Source organism: Pempheris klunzingeri, chromosome 12, assembly GCF_042242105.1.
Source record: "Pempheris klunzingeri isolate RE-2024b chromosome 12, fPemKlu1.hap1, whole genome shotgun sequence".
Taxonomy (NCBI): domain Eukaryota; kingdom Metazoa; phylum Chordata; class Actinopteri; order Acropomatiformes; family Pempheridae; genus Pempheris; species Pempheris klunzingeri.
This window is the reverse complement of record NC_092023.1, coordinates 26,355,906-26,371,887: the sequence shown is the minus strand read 5'-3', so window position 1 is coordinate 26,371,887 and position 15,982 is coordinate 26,355,906. Positions and strand designations below refer to the sequence as shown.

The window sequence follows — 15,982 nt, the reverse complement described above, 5'->3', positions numbered from 1 at the left end:
TGATTGTTTTTTTTGCCATTAGCTATCATGCTAGTCAGATAGCTTGCTAATGTTAATCATAGTGCACGTGCTAATGTTTTTGTGAGAAAGAGTGAATGCTTTTAGTCATTCAAAGTTTAGAGATGACAGCAATCGTGGCTAAAGCTGTAATATGTAGAAATCAGAGATAGATTCAGGCTTAATGCCACTAGTTGCTAAATGTTTTAGTAATGCTGTTGAGCTTTTATCTTGTGTACTTCAGCAGATGTAACCTGATAACAGGGTTTACATTCAAAGCTCAGACTCGACTTGACGGCGATAATGTTGGTATCTACGGTGTGGAAACTTTGAAACTCAATATCTCAAAACAAAGGTGACACCATTGGTTCCTTAGAGAGTTTAGTGGACGGACTGGTGGCAGGTTTACTGTTGTTTTTGCTCCTCAGGAGGATCCATGCTACAGGCCGATCGGTGGCCCCATGTTTCTTCCCAGGTCACCCTCACTTATCAGAGAGTTACATCACACTGATTATAACATGTACATTCTGAATATGGAAGATAGAAGTAGCCAAATCTTGTTAGTGCTTCTTTTAGTGTGCATGAGTGGAGCAGCAGATGGATGGGTGGGTGGTTTGGTTTTTCAGATACATTTTAGCAACCACAGAAAAGTATGTGAAAGTCATTTAACTTCCTTCTCTGTTTTTCTCCTGAACTTTGTCTGGATATGTAAAAATCTTCACATGGTATTGAGATTTAAGGTTTCTGCTCTCACTGAGAGGAGACTTAACCCTGCCTGGTGGGATGACTTTACTTTTGACTTGAATCCCTTCTTGTTTTTTTCTGCATCACCCCGACCCTGACCAGCACAGACAAACCTATGAACACTGAGCCGACATGTATTTAGAAGGTGCGTGAGTTAGTAGCTCCTCCGCTGCTGGCCTGTGCTCGGGCACAGGAAGATGCAGTGAATAAATAGGTGGTTAAGATAAAGCTTTCAGGACGGCTTCATAAATCCACCCACTGGTTTGGCTGCTGAACTGATGATACCCACGGTAAGCGAGCAGCAGTGTTTGGGAGGAGGAGGAGCAGCGAGAAGACCTCGGTCCTCACCACCAGGTTCACCAGTCTGCTTCCTCCTCCACAGGAAGCTCGGCAGCGTAAAACCCCAGAGCGGAAATGCTATTTCAGTAGGCCCGCCACATCGTGACATGCAGGATTCAGGAGTACATTAGAGGTTTACTTGGATGTGTTGTTTCCGTCAGGCCTGACCACATTGTTTTATAACAGGAACGCACTTTAATTAGAATCTAAGAAGACCCCTTAGGGGGTGCCTTAAAAGTATAACCATGATTCCAGACTCTGAGTCAAATAAACAAAATGTCAGAGTGGAAGAGAAACAAACTGATTTGAATGTTGTGTAACTGAGAAGAGAGAATGGCACTGTGTCTGAATCTAAATGTGCCCTTCTCCATTGATGTCCAGGAGAGTGAGGACATGTGGTTCACCTCAGAGGTACACAGTCTTAATATACCAGAATGAATATATAGTTTTCCCGGCTTTAACTGGTAAAATGATCCCACGTCTAGAGCCAAAGAAAACAAATCTGAGGTTGACTGACAATGAATGTAATACCCAGATGAACAATGAAAAATGATCTGTGCACGAAAACAAAGCTTTCTTGGCAACATACAGTATTTTATGACTGGATAACAGAGGTTTTTGGTGGGCTGTCAGACAGGCCAAATCCTGAACACATTACCAGCTTAACACAAAATACACACATTGCTCTTTTCATGACATTACTCAGTCCAGGATGTGAGGTGAAAACCTTGGAAAAGCTCTTATTTTCTAGAGAAGACAGTCGGCATGCAAGAGGACGGAGCTGATGGCAGAGCTGTGAAGCCACAGGGATGAAGAGCAACAGAAAAGTGGCACATACTGCCCTCTGCAGACTGTGCATTTCCTCTACACTGGACATCAACTGTTCAACTGTATGAGTCAAATATGGCAAAGAGTGTCTACAGCACAGATCAAACGCTATATAACAGGTGCAGATCAGTAAAAAAAATACAGCTAAAGTACTATTAGCGTCAAAGGAAACTGTATTTATATGTACATGTACATATACATACTCAAGTACTCACTTATGCAGAACGGCCATTTCAGAATAATGTGTATTGTGTTAGTGGATCATAACTATTGATGCATTCAAGAGTACATCACTTCAATGCTGCAGTATATAATTAGTTTATATACTGCTGGGTAGTTTAACCAATGACAGTATATGATAATCTATTTGTTGATTTATATTTTGTATTAATACTCTACAAAGTGACTAGTAGATTTTTGAAGTGCACTTCAAAAATAGTGCAGTACTGGGGTAAAAGTATCACCTTTATCTGGTGACAAATTACACTGAAGAGCAGAGATAACTAAAGGAAAGCACTGAATAAATGTAGATGCTTCCACACAGGGTGTTGGCCGAGGTGTTACAGACACTCTCACCACCACCACCACCAAACAAATGTTCAGAGACATCCCTGGTGGAAGAAGACCTGACACGAACAGCGTTTATGCTGGTTTTTTTTCTTTCTGTTGTCATTTATGATGCATTACCTCCATCACCTGTGAACATGTTGTGCCTTTATTAGATTGCCAACAGTAGAAAGATGATAGGAAGTAATGGGAGAGAGAGATGGGGAAAGACGTGCAATAAAGGCACCTTGACCCCGAGGGCACCTTTACTTTCACTATTTTGAATGACGTACAGCTGGAAATTACATTTTTTTTATTAACTGGCTGCTCTCGCTGCAGGTTCCCAGACCTCATAAGCCCCTGTCACTATCTCACCTGCTCACAAACAGGACGGATTTTAAAACATCCAAAGCGACAGACGCACAAAAACACCAGCAGCACTTCAAAGGTATTTTTCTAATCTTGTGACCAGCACCTCGAAAGTGCCTACTAGAAATAAACTCAGCACGAGGCACTTTATTAGGCACATCTGTAAGCTGATGCAAACCAATAAAACAGCTCTGCTGTAACATTGTTGGAAATGTGTTAATTAAATTATGTTTATTATTGGGCTCATCGTTAAAAGTGGTGTTGTACTAGTCTACAATATACTGAGAGGTGCTTCTATTTTTTTTTTGTAATTTCCATTTACAAAAAGTACATGGAGGGGGGGGGCACATCAGGAAGTATATAATGTAGTGCAGCACAACGGCATCACTATGACAATGTCAACAAAAAGTGAACTTTACAGGCATCATAAAAGCAGTCTTTATGGCAGAACTGCTGCATTGCATTGTATTAGACTGTACAGGTGTACCTAATAAAGAGGCAACTGAGTGCAGTCTATCAGAAATATGTTTTTGGGTTGTTGTTTCAGCTGCGGTGGATGATTGAGACTCCCAAAGGGTGAAAGATATAGAGCTAAGAACTGATTTTTATGCAACATCGAAGAACTCAGCAGGACAAAAATCTCATTCAGCTAACACAGACTTGTATTTTATTTAAAACTATCATCGAAGAAGTGCACAGCACTGACTGAAATCCTCTGTGTACAAAAGAGCAACAAATTTCTCTGCAAATAAATTGCGACATCTAGAGGAGTGTGTTCTTTCCTAGTTTTACAAATGACACTCAAAAGAAAACAAACAAAAAACATTTGAGATATAGAACACCTACACAAACTGCTCTCTTATCTCAACCACAGACAGACCTAAATCCCTATTTGTAACTACCCTTAACTTAGCTAAGATATCGTCCTAAAGGTTACAGGCACATGGTGTTTGCACGTTCAATACTTCTTAGGTAATTTGGCTCAAATAAATACAGGACTTTTGGTCTGTAGCTAAATTATACAGTAACACTAGTGGGTACAGAGGTGCAAACTCTGCGTCTAGCCACCTCACAACAACATTCATACCCGGTATCTCAAACAAAAGAAAATTCCTAATGCAGGCTCTCCACAGTGAAAATGACAGCAGAGTTTGCATATTGCACATAGCGCACACCTTCTGGTTCAAAGTGCTGTACCAACCTCATCAAGTCTCTCCAAATTAAAAACACGCTTTCTTCCTTCAGTGTATTCTGTTCTGTTCAAGACAAACAGATCACATCTCTTATCTCTTCCTCTGCAAAAAATGGCTAAATCCTGACAAAAATCCATCATCTGTCAAAGCACGGAGCAGCGCAGGTGTAGTGCATGCTGACTTGGTACGCCCTGTTGGCCTTAGGATCCAGTGAGGTAGTGATGGCCTGGGTGTTGCTGTGCTGGGGGCCGTTAGGAGCCTGCAGGCTGGTGGCCGAGTGGCTGAGGTAGGAGGCAGACCTGTGGTTAGAGGCCAGGCCCGGCTGTGGAGCCTGCTGGGGGTACTGCATGCTGGGATGGTGCAGGTACTGGGCCACAGTGGCTGTCTGGCCTGAACTGTGGTACACCGTCTGACTCTGCTGCTGCTGCTGCTGCTGCTGCTGCTGGCCGGGCTGCTGGCACTTCTGCTTGTTGGCCTCTTTGACGTCACTGTCATGTGCACTAGAGAAACAGGAACAAACAGTCGCACTCATGATTAGTGTGTCTTGCTGAATGTGTAGCATGAAATGTATACGCCACTGCATGCTTGTACTGAATGGCATCCTAATCTCTAAGGGTGATGTGTGTCAGCATGTTCTTTGAGTTGTCAGTTTACATCTGCATCACTGTCACCAAGATGAAGTTTAATGTCCTCTGTGAATACAGCCATTTTTATTAAGTGTCATGAGGGTGTGCGCGAGCCAGCGTCATCTGAGCCGCAGACGGATACACACATGAGGAGTTTCTCGGCACATGGGACCAGGTTCTCCCATGTGTAGGCTGTGAGGCGCTGCAGCCGGGGGGGCCATGTAGGGGACAGATGGAGGATGAGGCGAGAGGAGGCCACACAAGCAGCAGCCACCAGGGAGGGGGCAAAACACAAAAACACATGATCTGAAGGGAAGAAAGTGGAAATCCATCAGCACAAAACTGGAAATACCAATTCATAATTCTTCAAAATCAAGTTAAAGCCAGAATTTTTTTGTGTTTTAATATTTTCACGCCATAAATATTTTCATGAAAACAGCACATGAAATATGTAACTACAGCGCAGAGCTATAAACAAAGACCAACAGCAGAAACTGGCTAGCTAGCTAACGCTAAATCCACATTTAGGCCTGCTGATTGATTTCTCCCTTGCCGTTATCTGTAATAACAACACAAATTTTAATGAATTAATCATTAATTAATTTAATTTCAATGAATGAATCAAATTTTGCTAAATCAGTTTCTTATTCCAAATAACCACCTGAGCTCCACACACATCCAGTCGAGATGAAGCTAATCGCCCGCTAAAGCTAACTAGCTCAGCAGAGTAGCAGCAACAGCCGTCTCAACTTTTGTTTCGACTCTGGTGGAATTCATGTTTAAATCACACTTAAATGTATTGAACTGTAAATTAATTTAGTGTGTCGATTACAATATAGATATGTACCTCAGATGGGCTGAAGCCGGGGAAAACAGAGTTACAGCTAACCCTTATGCACCATACATGAAGTCAACTTAATTTTCTTAAATCTTGTTAAAAGGAAAAAAAAGCTAAAGAGCACATTTTGTGGGTAGATACTGGATTCATTCCCTCCATTCTGTGAAGATCAAACTTAAGGCAGCATTTTTTTTTTGCATAAAATATGCATTTGAAAGGAATTACAGCGTCTGTTGCCTTATGAAATGCTACTTACCTTGCAAAGAAACCTCCAGAAAGTAATCAGCATACTTGGCCATGTACAGTTTGGTCTTCTCCAGGCAGGTCATAGGCCAGCCGTCATGGAGGTCTCCCTCATGGACTGCGATAGACAGGTAGTAGTCTATGAAATGAGCGGCTGTAGGGAGGTACAGGTTCCACTGGAAGGTTTCCAGCAGCAGCAGCTCCATGTGAAGTAAACCCTGCTTGGTCAGGACCAGGTTCATGGAGCTCATGCAGCCCAGGCTGTTCAAGGTCTCCAGCTTGGGCACCCGGTCCTCCCTTTCCTCAAATTTACCTGCAATGAGGAACAGTTGCAGTGAAAAAAAAAAAAACACACAACAAACCGTGCAGAGACTCAACGATCTTGTGCTGAAGCGTCAGCTCCAAACTTACTGGCCAGAAGAAGGCATGAGAGCGAGACCATGTGAAGCTGCTGCACCGTGACGTCATAGCGGTCCATGAAGAGGTCGAGCAGGTAGACGGCCAGGTGTCGGGCTGCAGGACACAGCCTGAAGCAGTTGCTGATGATGGCAATGAGGTCTGCAAAGCATCTTCTCAGGTTGAGCTGAGGGGACTGGCCTTTGTAGGAGGGAAGCTTGAGCTCCTGTTAGACAACGTGTTGTGTTTGAGGTCTCAGACAGTCAGTGCAGTTTACTTTGGCTTTATTCTGTCACAATACAACGTATATACACACAACATGCACACCCCACAGCTGGACTGAGGCTCATCGCAGATATACTGACATCATTCAGAAACTGTCTTTTTATGTCCATCAGAAAGGAAAGACAAGTTGTTTTTTTAACTGCAAAATCATTTTCTTCCACTTTCTTAAAAAATAAGAAAATGTTAAAAGTTAAGTTAAAATCAAAGTGTCAACATGTTTATTTACATTATGTATGTGTGTGTGTGTGTGTGTGTGTGTGGACATGAAATGTATGAAACAAAAAATCCATTAGACGTAACAGTGAAGGAGACCAGATGAATTACTTCCATGACTGTCTGCAGCCATCAGAAGTTATTGTGTCTCTCACTTTGTATCGTAGCGCCTGGTAAATGTCTGCAGCGAGTTGTCCTTTCCACCATTGGTCCTCCAGCTCCATTTAACGCAGTGGAAACCTCTGAAAGGCAACACATGTGAAAGGCAATCAGCCAGCTCGATGCTTAGTGCTGCAGATGCTCCGCACATGGAAAAGAAACACAACCTGACGCACAAAGACACTTTTTAAACGTGCAGAGTTGTGGCGCAGCAGGAGCCCGCACCCACACCAACCGGCTGTCCTTCATTTCACTTCTTCTGTGCTCGGAGTTTAAAAATGTCCCTGCTGACGGTTCACACGTGGAGACTCACCCAATGAGCACATGTGCTGGATATTACGGGCGGTTTCCCTGAAGCGAACCTCACTTCACGCCAGCCGGACGCGCTCGCTCTCACTCATTGTTGTAGTCTGAGCAGCGCCTCGGTCCGCAAACACTGCTGCTGCCTTCAGGTGCCACCGGAAACACCAGCAGCACATGAGCAAACAACGGAAATGGAAAGCAAAAGCCGAAAAGTGGCGTTCAGCGGGTTAGATAACGCACAAGCTGGTGGTAAAGCAGAGTTATATACCAGGTCTTTCCACACAAGGCTGCATTATTTATCAAATCATATTATAGTTTGATCTTGTTTGTGCTCCTAAAGGTCAAACGCTTTCATACGCGTTTGGTTCATTGTTGAAATCACCTCTAAGTTTTGGATGAATGTCGGTTTTAACCAGAAATATTTCAGTCTGAACTCCCACTGTCTCCCAGCGGGAACTTTTGATGTGAGTGAGAACTTTCCGATTAGCACTTGAAAGCATCACCCCATTGGCAGCACTATAAGTGCACACAGGACGCAGCCAATTAGGAGTAAGTATGGTAACTGTCAGCAGCCAATCAGCGGCCTGATGCAGCCAATAGCCAATAAAAAGGAATTACAAAAACACATGTTTTATTGGATATGATGATTATATTGGAACACAATACTGTTGACTGGAAATCTGGCCGCAAGACTTCAGGTTGTTTCACTAAATGTGAAAACAGTTTACTGATAGCTTTTACTTTCCAGTATCTCCTGTCAGAGATTTGATGGAATAAAGGCCTGACATGGGACCTGGGACATCTGGACTCTTTTGGAGTTATGTGGGGGGAACAAAATATGGAAAAGTACTCAGCTTGTATTGTCTTTGGTTTGACTGAAGTCATGTGTCATAAAATCTAGAAAGTGACAGACATTTACTTGAAGTTAGCTCACTTATCTTCTTTTAAAAACAGGTAAATAAAGCCACCACTCTACCTGCTTGTTGGGAGTAATTAGCCTGGACATAAAAGGAGACAAGGTTTTTAAGTGCCAGGCTATTTGTTTTGAATGGATATTTTACTATATAACACTGAGAGAAACCCAGTGTAAGCATGTGTGCGGGCACACAGCTGTGAGAGTGATATTGAGGTCTAGTGTTACAGGAAGTGGAATCACACATGTTGGCACATTTACTCTGACCAGCCTGGTGTCACTTATTCTGTTTCTCTGCGCCCAGGTCGGCCTGATTGATCATTTGAACTAAATTAAGTGAAAAATGTAATATTTTCTGTGTTAAACTTAGTTTAAACGCATTCCTGTCTGGTTCATGGCGACCAAATCATTCACTGGTTCACTTTTGTAGCACAAAACCAAAGCAGGCCAGTTGGCCCCAGCAGCACAGCACGGTTCAATCTGACCCGAGTAGGTCAAAGCAGCATAAGTGTTTCTCTGACCTGCCTGTCTTTCAATAGCAAAAGTACTAATCTAATATTAGTTACTGATATACTGTGCTCTAAGTAAACCTCCCTTCTTTTGATTCTGTACATACTCTGTAGGGAGCACTAGTACAAATTCAATAAAGCAGTACCTGACAAAGACATCACAGTGGTCCCATGTTGTGCTTCAGCAGGAAAAAAGAGCCGTCCAGAGATTGTGGCTGCGTGCAGGGGGGCGAGTCTTAAGGGGATTGGTAATGCTAGCTGCTCTGCGGTAAGCTGTTGAGGTGGTGGGTAGTCTTGTTCTTAATGGAGTGCAACTGTCTCCTAGGGGAAACAAATGGTGTCCTGGGTGGAGAGAGCCAGTGGCCGTCCCTTCTGTCCTTCTCCCCCCCCTCCCGGTGTCATGCAGTGCCTTTGGTGGAGGACAGCTGGCGGCCACTGACCTCTGAACAACCCGCTGCTGTTTTTTCTCCAAGCAGACAGAAATAAGTGGAGGATGTTTCAGTTATTGATATCATAGTGGATCAATGCTGGCAGTGAGCTTCTTCAGGAACATCAGGGTTTTCTTAGGTCTGTTTATATCAAAACAGTCAAGTTAATATACAGTACTGTAATAAAGTAATTTAATTGTTTATGTTCATCAATATACAAGATACGGAGTGAGCGAACAGAAGAAAAATCTAAATCAAAGCCATATTTGGTGTGACCACCCTTTGCCTTCAAAACAGCATCCGTAGACGCAGCGGTCGGCCAAGGACACTTAGTGCAGCACATGACAGACACATTATTCTTACTCTTACCAGTGGGACCAGGTACACCCATCTACTGTTCTACTGTCTAGGGAAGTCTGGCCAGAGGTGGTCTTCATGGAAGAATTGTGGCCAAAAAGCCAAACCTCTGATGTGGAAACATGGCCAAGTGACTCAACTATGAACGAACACATAGGAACTGGGGTGCAGAAAAATGGCGGCAGGTGTCCTGGAACGAAGGGCTGGAGAGCGACACAATACTGAGTGTCTGCAGGCAGCAGTGAAGCTGGTGGAGGTTCCTAACAAGTTTGGGGCTGCATTTCTACAAATGGAGTTGGGGGTTTGGTCTGGATTAATGGTGTCCTCAATGCTGAGCAGTACAGACAGATATTTATCCATCATACAACACCATCAGGGAGGCGTCTGATTGGCCCCAAATTTATTCTGCAGCAGGACAACGACACCAAAGGATCACAGTTACAAGATGTTTGGAACAACCTACCTGCCGAGTTCCTTCAAAAACTGTGTTCAAGTGTACCTGGAAGCATTAATGTCGTCTTGAAGGCAAAGGGTGGTCACACCAAGTATTGATTATATTTATATTTTTATTCTGTTTGCTCATTTTGCATTTTGTAAATTTATATATATATATATATATATATATATATATATATATATATATATATATATATATAACAAATCAATGTTAAAGAGTCACATTATAGATGGCTAAAAGGTGACTGGTGTGAGTTAATCACCTGCATACAGTGAAGTGTTTCACATGTACTGAACTCAGGCCTGTTTAACAGTGTGGAGCATCACTTCATTCTACGTTAATGTGATGTGTGATACTTTACCCACTGTACCTGCCTGGAACAACAGCGAGGCATACCTGCATGAGCACAAGCAGAATTACGGTACAAAAGTTTAAAATCACTCAAGTTTGATTTTGGAAAATATTCTCATTGCAATCAGTTTTCTCTGTTCATTTATTATCATAAATGTGGCTCTTCATTAGCTAATGCTTCAAAAACTACAATAACAACACCACATTTATTGGACAATCCATCAATTATGATTAGAATTACTATTATTAATATTTCTACACAAAGTAGCATGTATTTTCCCTGTCCTGTCACCCCCACACTCCCTGAGGTCACCCCCACACCCCCTGTCCTGTCACCCCCACACTCCCTGAGGTCACCCCCACACCCCCTGTCCTGTCACCCCCACACCCCCTGTCCTGTCACCCCCACACCCCCTGTCCTGTCACCCCCACACTCCCTGTCCTGTCACCCCCACACCCCCTGTCCTGTCACCCCCACACTCCCTGAGGTCACCCCCACACCCCCTGTCCTGTCACCCCCACACCCCCTGTCCTGTCACCCCCACACCCCCTGTCCTGTCACCCCCACACTCCCTGAGTGCTTTGCATGCAGAGGCCGATTGTTCCAATACTAATGTGCATATTACTGCAGCCTGCACTGACAGCTAATGCTGTGGAATATAAGAGTCAATCTGAGTGTCCAAGTGGCCACATGTAGTCCTAATCTGCGGGGCGGACACACAGTGTGTGTGTGTGTGTGTGTGTGTGTGTGTGGGGGGGGGGGGGTAACAAAATGCTTGCATGGCAGCTTGTATGTACAATCATCATGTGAGACTGTAGTAGTGGGCCGTGGTGATAATGTTCGCCTGGTGTGTTACTGTGGGGTACTTTTAGCTCACGCTGACACGAGTGACCCCCCCCGTCCCTCCCTCCCTCCCTCCCTCCTCAGGCCGCTGAGGGCGGTGTGGAGCTGGGGGAGCTGGGGGAGCTGGGGGCTAGCGTTAGCATCAGGCCCGGGATGGGACGGCTGTGGGCCGGAGGCAGCAGGCTAAAGGCTAAAGCTGCTCACAGGCTGTAATCCCCGTATGAAACATCATGGCTGCCGCTCGCTGAGCTGTCAAGCTCCCCACAAAAGAAAAGGTAAAAAACCGAGACAACCGCTCGCTCAGCTCCAGCTCCGGTAGTGACCTGCAGCCCCCGGTGGGTTTACCTGCTCCAGTGACCCGGTACGAGGTTGGAAAACTAGTCTGACGTAACTTTGTCGCCGCGCTTTTTATTCCTCAAGTTATTTCGTCTTTGTGCGCTTGTTGTCGCGTCACGTTGATTGAAACCTTCTCAGCCGTGTTTGGACAACAGTCCTGCTGCTAAAAGCGACGAGTGTCTCCACCAAAGAGGCGAAAGAGCCGCAGCTGGTAGCTTTTATCGCAACTTCAGAGTCCCCCCCCCCCCCGCTGCTCGACTCTAAGACAAGCTCACCACTTTGTTGTGGTCAAGTCAAACTGCACAATGGCCGATTAACCTGCTGCTGGAGGAGCTCCCCCAGCTCTGCTGCTGCTGCTGCTGTGTTTGTTAGTTAGTTAGTTAGTTAGTTAGTTTTGGGTGTGGGGGTGCAGGGGGGGGGGGTTTATAATTGCACCCCCTCACATTGCAGCGCTCTTAGCTGTGTTCAGAGCAGGATGTGAAGTTGAGAAGTGTTGTGTGAGCAGGTGAGCTCCGTGCACCTGGTGCACACTCATAATCCGGTTGTGTTATGGCACATGTGTGTGATGCGTTTCTGTCCCTGCAGGAGCATTTTGAACCACAGCCAGCAACAGGTGGACTTTGTAAAGCCACATAAAGAGCTGGACTGTGAATGCAGTCTGCTTTTTATGGGCTCGCAGCAGAAGTATCAGACAAGCACGCTGGTTCTTGAAAGCTTTTTTCCTGACAAAAGCCGATCCGTCTGAAGCGGCCGTGTCATTTATTTGTGTCTTTCTGCTCTTTCACAGGCTGGTAGAAGTATGGATTTGGTGGATACTGGAGCAGCTACCTCCCCGGGAGATAATAAACGGCGCGCCAACAAGAAGAATAGAGATTGGCGCAAACGGCTCCACCTCAGGAAGACTGTCGTTCAGCCCCCAACTATGCAAAGCGAAGATAAGCATGGACCAAAGAAGATAGCAGAGGAGTGGAAGCAAAGCACAGCGTGGCCTTCATCAAAGAAGCCCCCCCAGGAAGCACAACAGAGTCACCACGGGACAAACGACAGCGGAAGCACACTCAGGTTTACATGCTCTCAGTGTAGGGACGGCTTGGAGTATGTTCCCAAAGACTTGGTGAGACACTTTGAGGAAAAACACAGAGGGAGCCCTCCTGTTTTTTCCTGTCACGTGTGTCCTTTTAGTGCACACGAGTTCTCCTACTTTCAGGTTCATCAATTAAGCCACAAGGACACCTTTTCTAGTTGCAGCATTTGTAATGACAATGTTCAGCGCACGTGGCCTGAATTCAGCGCACATCTGACTATGTGTCACTGCCACAATGGCAAATTTTCATGTGAAATATGTCAGAAGTTCTCCACAGGTGATGTTAGAGTATTTTTAGAGCACATGTATGTACATAACTTGGGCCTGGAAGGAGCTGCTGCTGATCTGTCGCTGCACACAAAGGACAAGAATAAGTGTGGGCCTAAAATGACCACTCAGACTTCACGCTGTCAGCACTGCGGCTACGAGGCGTCTCAGAAATGGTTGATTACTAAGCACATTAAAGCTGTCCATGTTTGCCAGAATGGTAATCGGAGGGAAAAGAAGAAGAAGCAGGAGTCGCTCCCCAAACTGAAGCCTAGATTAACAAGAAGTGCAGTTAGGGAAATGTGCTGGCTGACGCAGGACTGCCTTTCTCTGCCAGGGAGGGAATTCCTGGATAAATACTGCCACCTGTCAGACCCGCAAACAACACTAGAGGAGACGCGACAGTTTTTGATGAAATCTGTTGCCGGGGAAACCGGTGACAAGAAGTGGACCAAGGCTCTGAAATCCGTTTTGTCGAACGTCCCTCAAGATATGAGCCTCCACCCGAAGTCGGAGAACGGCATCATGTCGAACTCGTCTGATCTCACTGTCCTGACGGTGAAAAACAAAATAACTGTCGCTCAGAACGGCGCCTCGTACGCCAACAGGTTGAAAGTGATGGCATCGTCAGATAAGGAAACGGTTTCCCCCGAAAGTGCTGCAGAGCATGTTCATTTTGTAGTTGACCAAAATGGATGTCAGTCAGATGGGAATGATCACGCACCTTGTCCACAGACTGAAACCAAACTGAACACTGACGTCTCAATGCCAGCCCAGAGTGAGCCATCGGAGCGCACCCACATGCAGGAAAACCGAGAGAATCGGGAATTGGACACTGATCAGGAACCCGAGGAACACGGTAAAAAACACGAGGAGCCTATGCATGTGGACGGGACTAATGTCTCCAGAGAGCTGAAGCTGACACACGAGAGCGAAGAGCAGACGCCAACTCATAAAGCTGTACCAAAAAAGAAGAGACGAACTCGACAAAGGAAAAGAAAGACCCGATCTAAAAGAGCGGATAAAAGATCACCAGGATTGGCCTTAAAGATAGTGTTGAAGAAGAATCCGGTGAAGGAGAAGCAGTGGGTGTCACAAAGCTCCTTGTCTTTACCGGAGGGCGGTCCAACGGATGGCTATCATGAACCGCCAGGCCCTCATAAGACGGCGGAGGAGGCGCAGGTTCTCGGAAACACGCTGCTGACAGAAGCACACCAGAAAAAGTGGACCAAAGCCTCCGGGCCCGATCCGCACGACCCCTCCGAAGCCATCACTTCAATTCCACAGTCAAAGCGGGGAGAAGAACTAACCTCCAGCTGTGCCGCAAAGTCAACGGGGTCTAAAAATACGGACGGGAAGGCAGCCGTCGCGCTCGAAGGCGCGCGGTGCACGCATCAAGAAATGTGGGATGACACGGGGAAGTCACCGCAGTTCTTGGAAACAGAAGTTGACAAGAGCAGTCCAGCCGGTGAAACGGGCCGGTCACATTTGAGGGCTGCAGTAGAGGTGTGCTCCGAGAACGAGCAAACATCAGGCAGCGGCGCGTCAGACGCTAAGATGAGTTCTGATGGAGCTGATGGAGTGATTCCTCACAGCAGTTACACAAAGTCCTCCCCTCTGTGCCAACCCGTTATTACATCACAGGGTAAGACGGCCAATTATAGATTCTGCATACACATAATTAAGGATTTAACGCACAAGGGCATTTTCTTTAGATTCGTTTAAACGTTACAATCAGGAGCCCGTCTGTCTTCTAACGAGTGTCTTCACCTCTTATCTTGCAGGTAAGAAAAACTCTGAAGATTTTCTCCTTGCTGCCTCTTCAGAGCAGAGTGTTGAGGGGAGGAGAGACAGAGACGTGCCTGCAGACTCCTGCCCAGATCTCCTCAGCAGCACCAAGCTGCCCGCAGGGAAAGCCATCCAACAGGAGCCATCACCAGCCTCGGGCCATCGCAGGCATCTGGCCCCGAAAAACCTGGAGAGAACCCTGAAGTTAGTAGCCATAAATCCATCTCAGTTGGTAAAGCGTCCAGCGGGAGACCAGCCCGTTGTGGTGCTAAATCACCCGGACGCAGACATCCCCGAGGTCTCCCGGATCATGGAGGTCGTCAACCGGTACAGGGGAGAGGTGCAGAAGGTCGTGCTGTCACGGAGAACACTGAACGCTCTCTCAGCCCTGAACGGCGAGGACGCCGAGACGACCCGCGCAGCAGCAGGGGGCGGTACAAACTGCGTACAGGAGAGGTTTATGTTGAAATTGAAACTTCGTAGGTTGAGCAGGAAAAAGTACGAAGTGGTCGGCGCGGCCTCTCACCGCGGGGACGCCGAGACCAAGTTTCGCTGCTGGTTTTGCGGCAGGGTCTTTGCAAGTCGGGAAACGTGGATGGTCCATCGGCAGCGACACCTGATGGAGTGGAAAAGGCCAAACTGTGAAAACTCTTAAATGTCGCACACACTGGATGGAAAAATAGTCTGGAAAAAGTTGACTTTGCAATACAAGAAAACAATAATGGAAACCATGATAACCAGCCTCCTCAGTTTTTTTGTTTTGTTTTGTTTTAAAGTCTTAATTATGATTGGTTGATTTTGAGGAGAATCAAATCAACATCACACTTCCTGGAGGGTTCACGTTCTCAGGGTAATTTAAACATTTACCTGTTGTCTCTCCCAGTTTGAGTAGCTTGATTTAAAAACTCTTTGTAGATTAGTGATTCTTTGTAAAGCCACAAGGATGTGGTGTTGATACTTCAGTTCTCTCTTTTGTCCGTATGTTGTCTACACAATAGCTTTATTTAAGGTGATTTAAGTACACTGTCGTATGGAGTCTTTTATAGAACACTGTAATTTGTATATTTGCCATACCATCTGAGTTTTATGAATCAGTTTATGTACGGGTAGGCTATACAGCGTGGTAGCTATGATATTTATGTTTTTGGAATGGGACACAGAGACCCACAAGTTACTCAGTATACCAAAACTGTGTGTTTAAGAAAAAAAAAAGAAAAGACAATAAGCTGTTTTATTCAACGTTTATTTATGACTCTTAGGTGTAGCCTTTATATGCTTTTCTTTATGCTTTATTCTATATTTTGTGGGCCATTGGAAGAATCGGTGCATTTGTAAAACTCCAAATTATGTTATGAGATATATTTTTATGCCATCATTAATTAACAGCAGATATCCCTAAAGACATGATTAATTTAACAAAGTAAACCTGTGTTTTTTTTTTTCCATGAAATACTAGCAAAATGATTTAAAACAATGGATGTAATTTAATTTAATTTAGAGGCCTAGATCGGTGTTTGTCGCCAACTGCCCTGCTGCTTTCAGAGGTTTCCTCTCTCCCAACACACCTCA

The 15,982-nt window shown here is 45.3% G+C and overlaps 2 protein-coding genes across 3 annotated transcripts; one reads left to right on the top strand and one right to left on the bottom strand.

Annotated features, from left to right (window-relative positions):
* Positions 1–3,478: 3,478 nt before the first annotated feature.
* On the bottom strand, positions 3,479–7,229 carry ccnj (cyclin J). 2 transcript variants are annotated; one of them, XM_070841101.1, is made up of 6 exons: positions 7,144–7,229; positions 6,773–6,859; positions 6,135–6,345; positions 5,737–6,036; positions 4,789–4,948; positions 3,479–4,516 (listed from the first exon to the last, which is right to left on the bottom strand). In XM_070841101.1, the coding sequence occupies exons 2-6, from the start codon at positions 6,839–6,841 to the stop codon at positions 4,153–4,155; spliced, it is 1,104 nt and encodes a 367-aa protein (XP_070697202.1). In that variant the 5' UTR covers positions 6,842–6,859; positions 7,144–7,229; the 3' UTR covers positions 3,479–4,152. The 2 variants fall into 2 exon arrangements, with proteins under 2 accessions (XP_070697202.1, XP_070697201.1); XM_070841100.1 differs by having other exon boundaries at positions 7,090–7,167.
* Positions 7,230–12,075: 4,846 nt separating this feature from the next.
* LOC139210693 (RE1-silencing transcription factor) lies at positions 12,076–15,959 on the top strand. Its single transcript, XM_070840807.1, has 2 exons — positions 12,076–14,270; positions 14,410–15,959. Exons 1-2 carry the CDS (start codon positions 12,197–12,199, stop codon positions 15,066–15,068), a joined length of 2,733 nt encoding a protein of 910 aa, XP_070696908.1. The 5' UTR covers positions 12,076–12,196; the 3' UTR covers positions 15,069–15,959.
* The last annotated feature ends 23 nt before the right edge of the window (positions 15,960–15,982 follow it).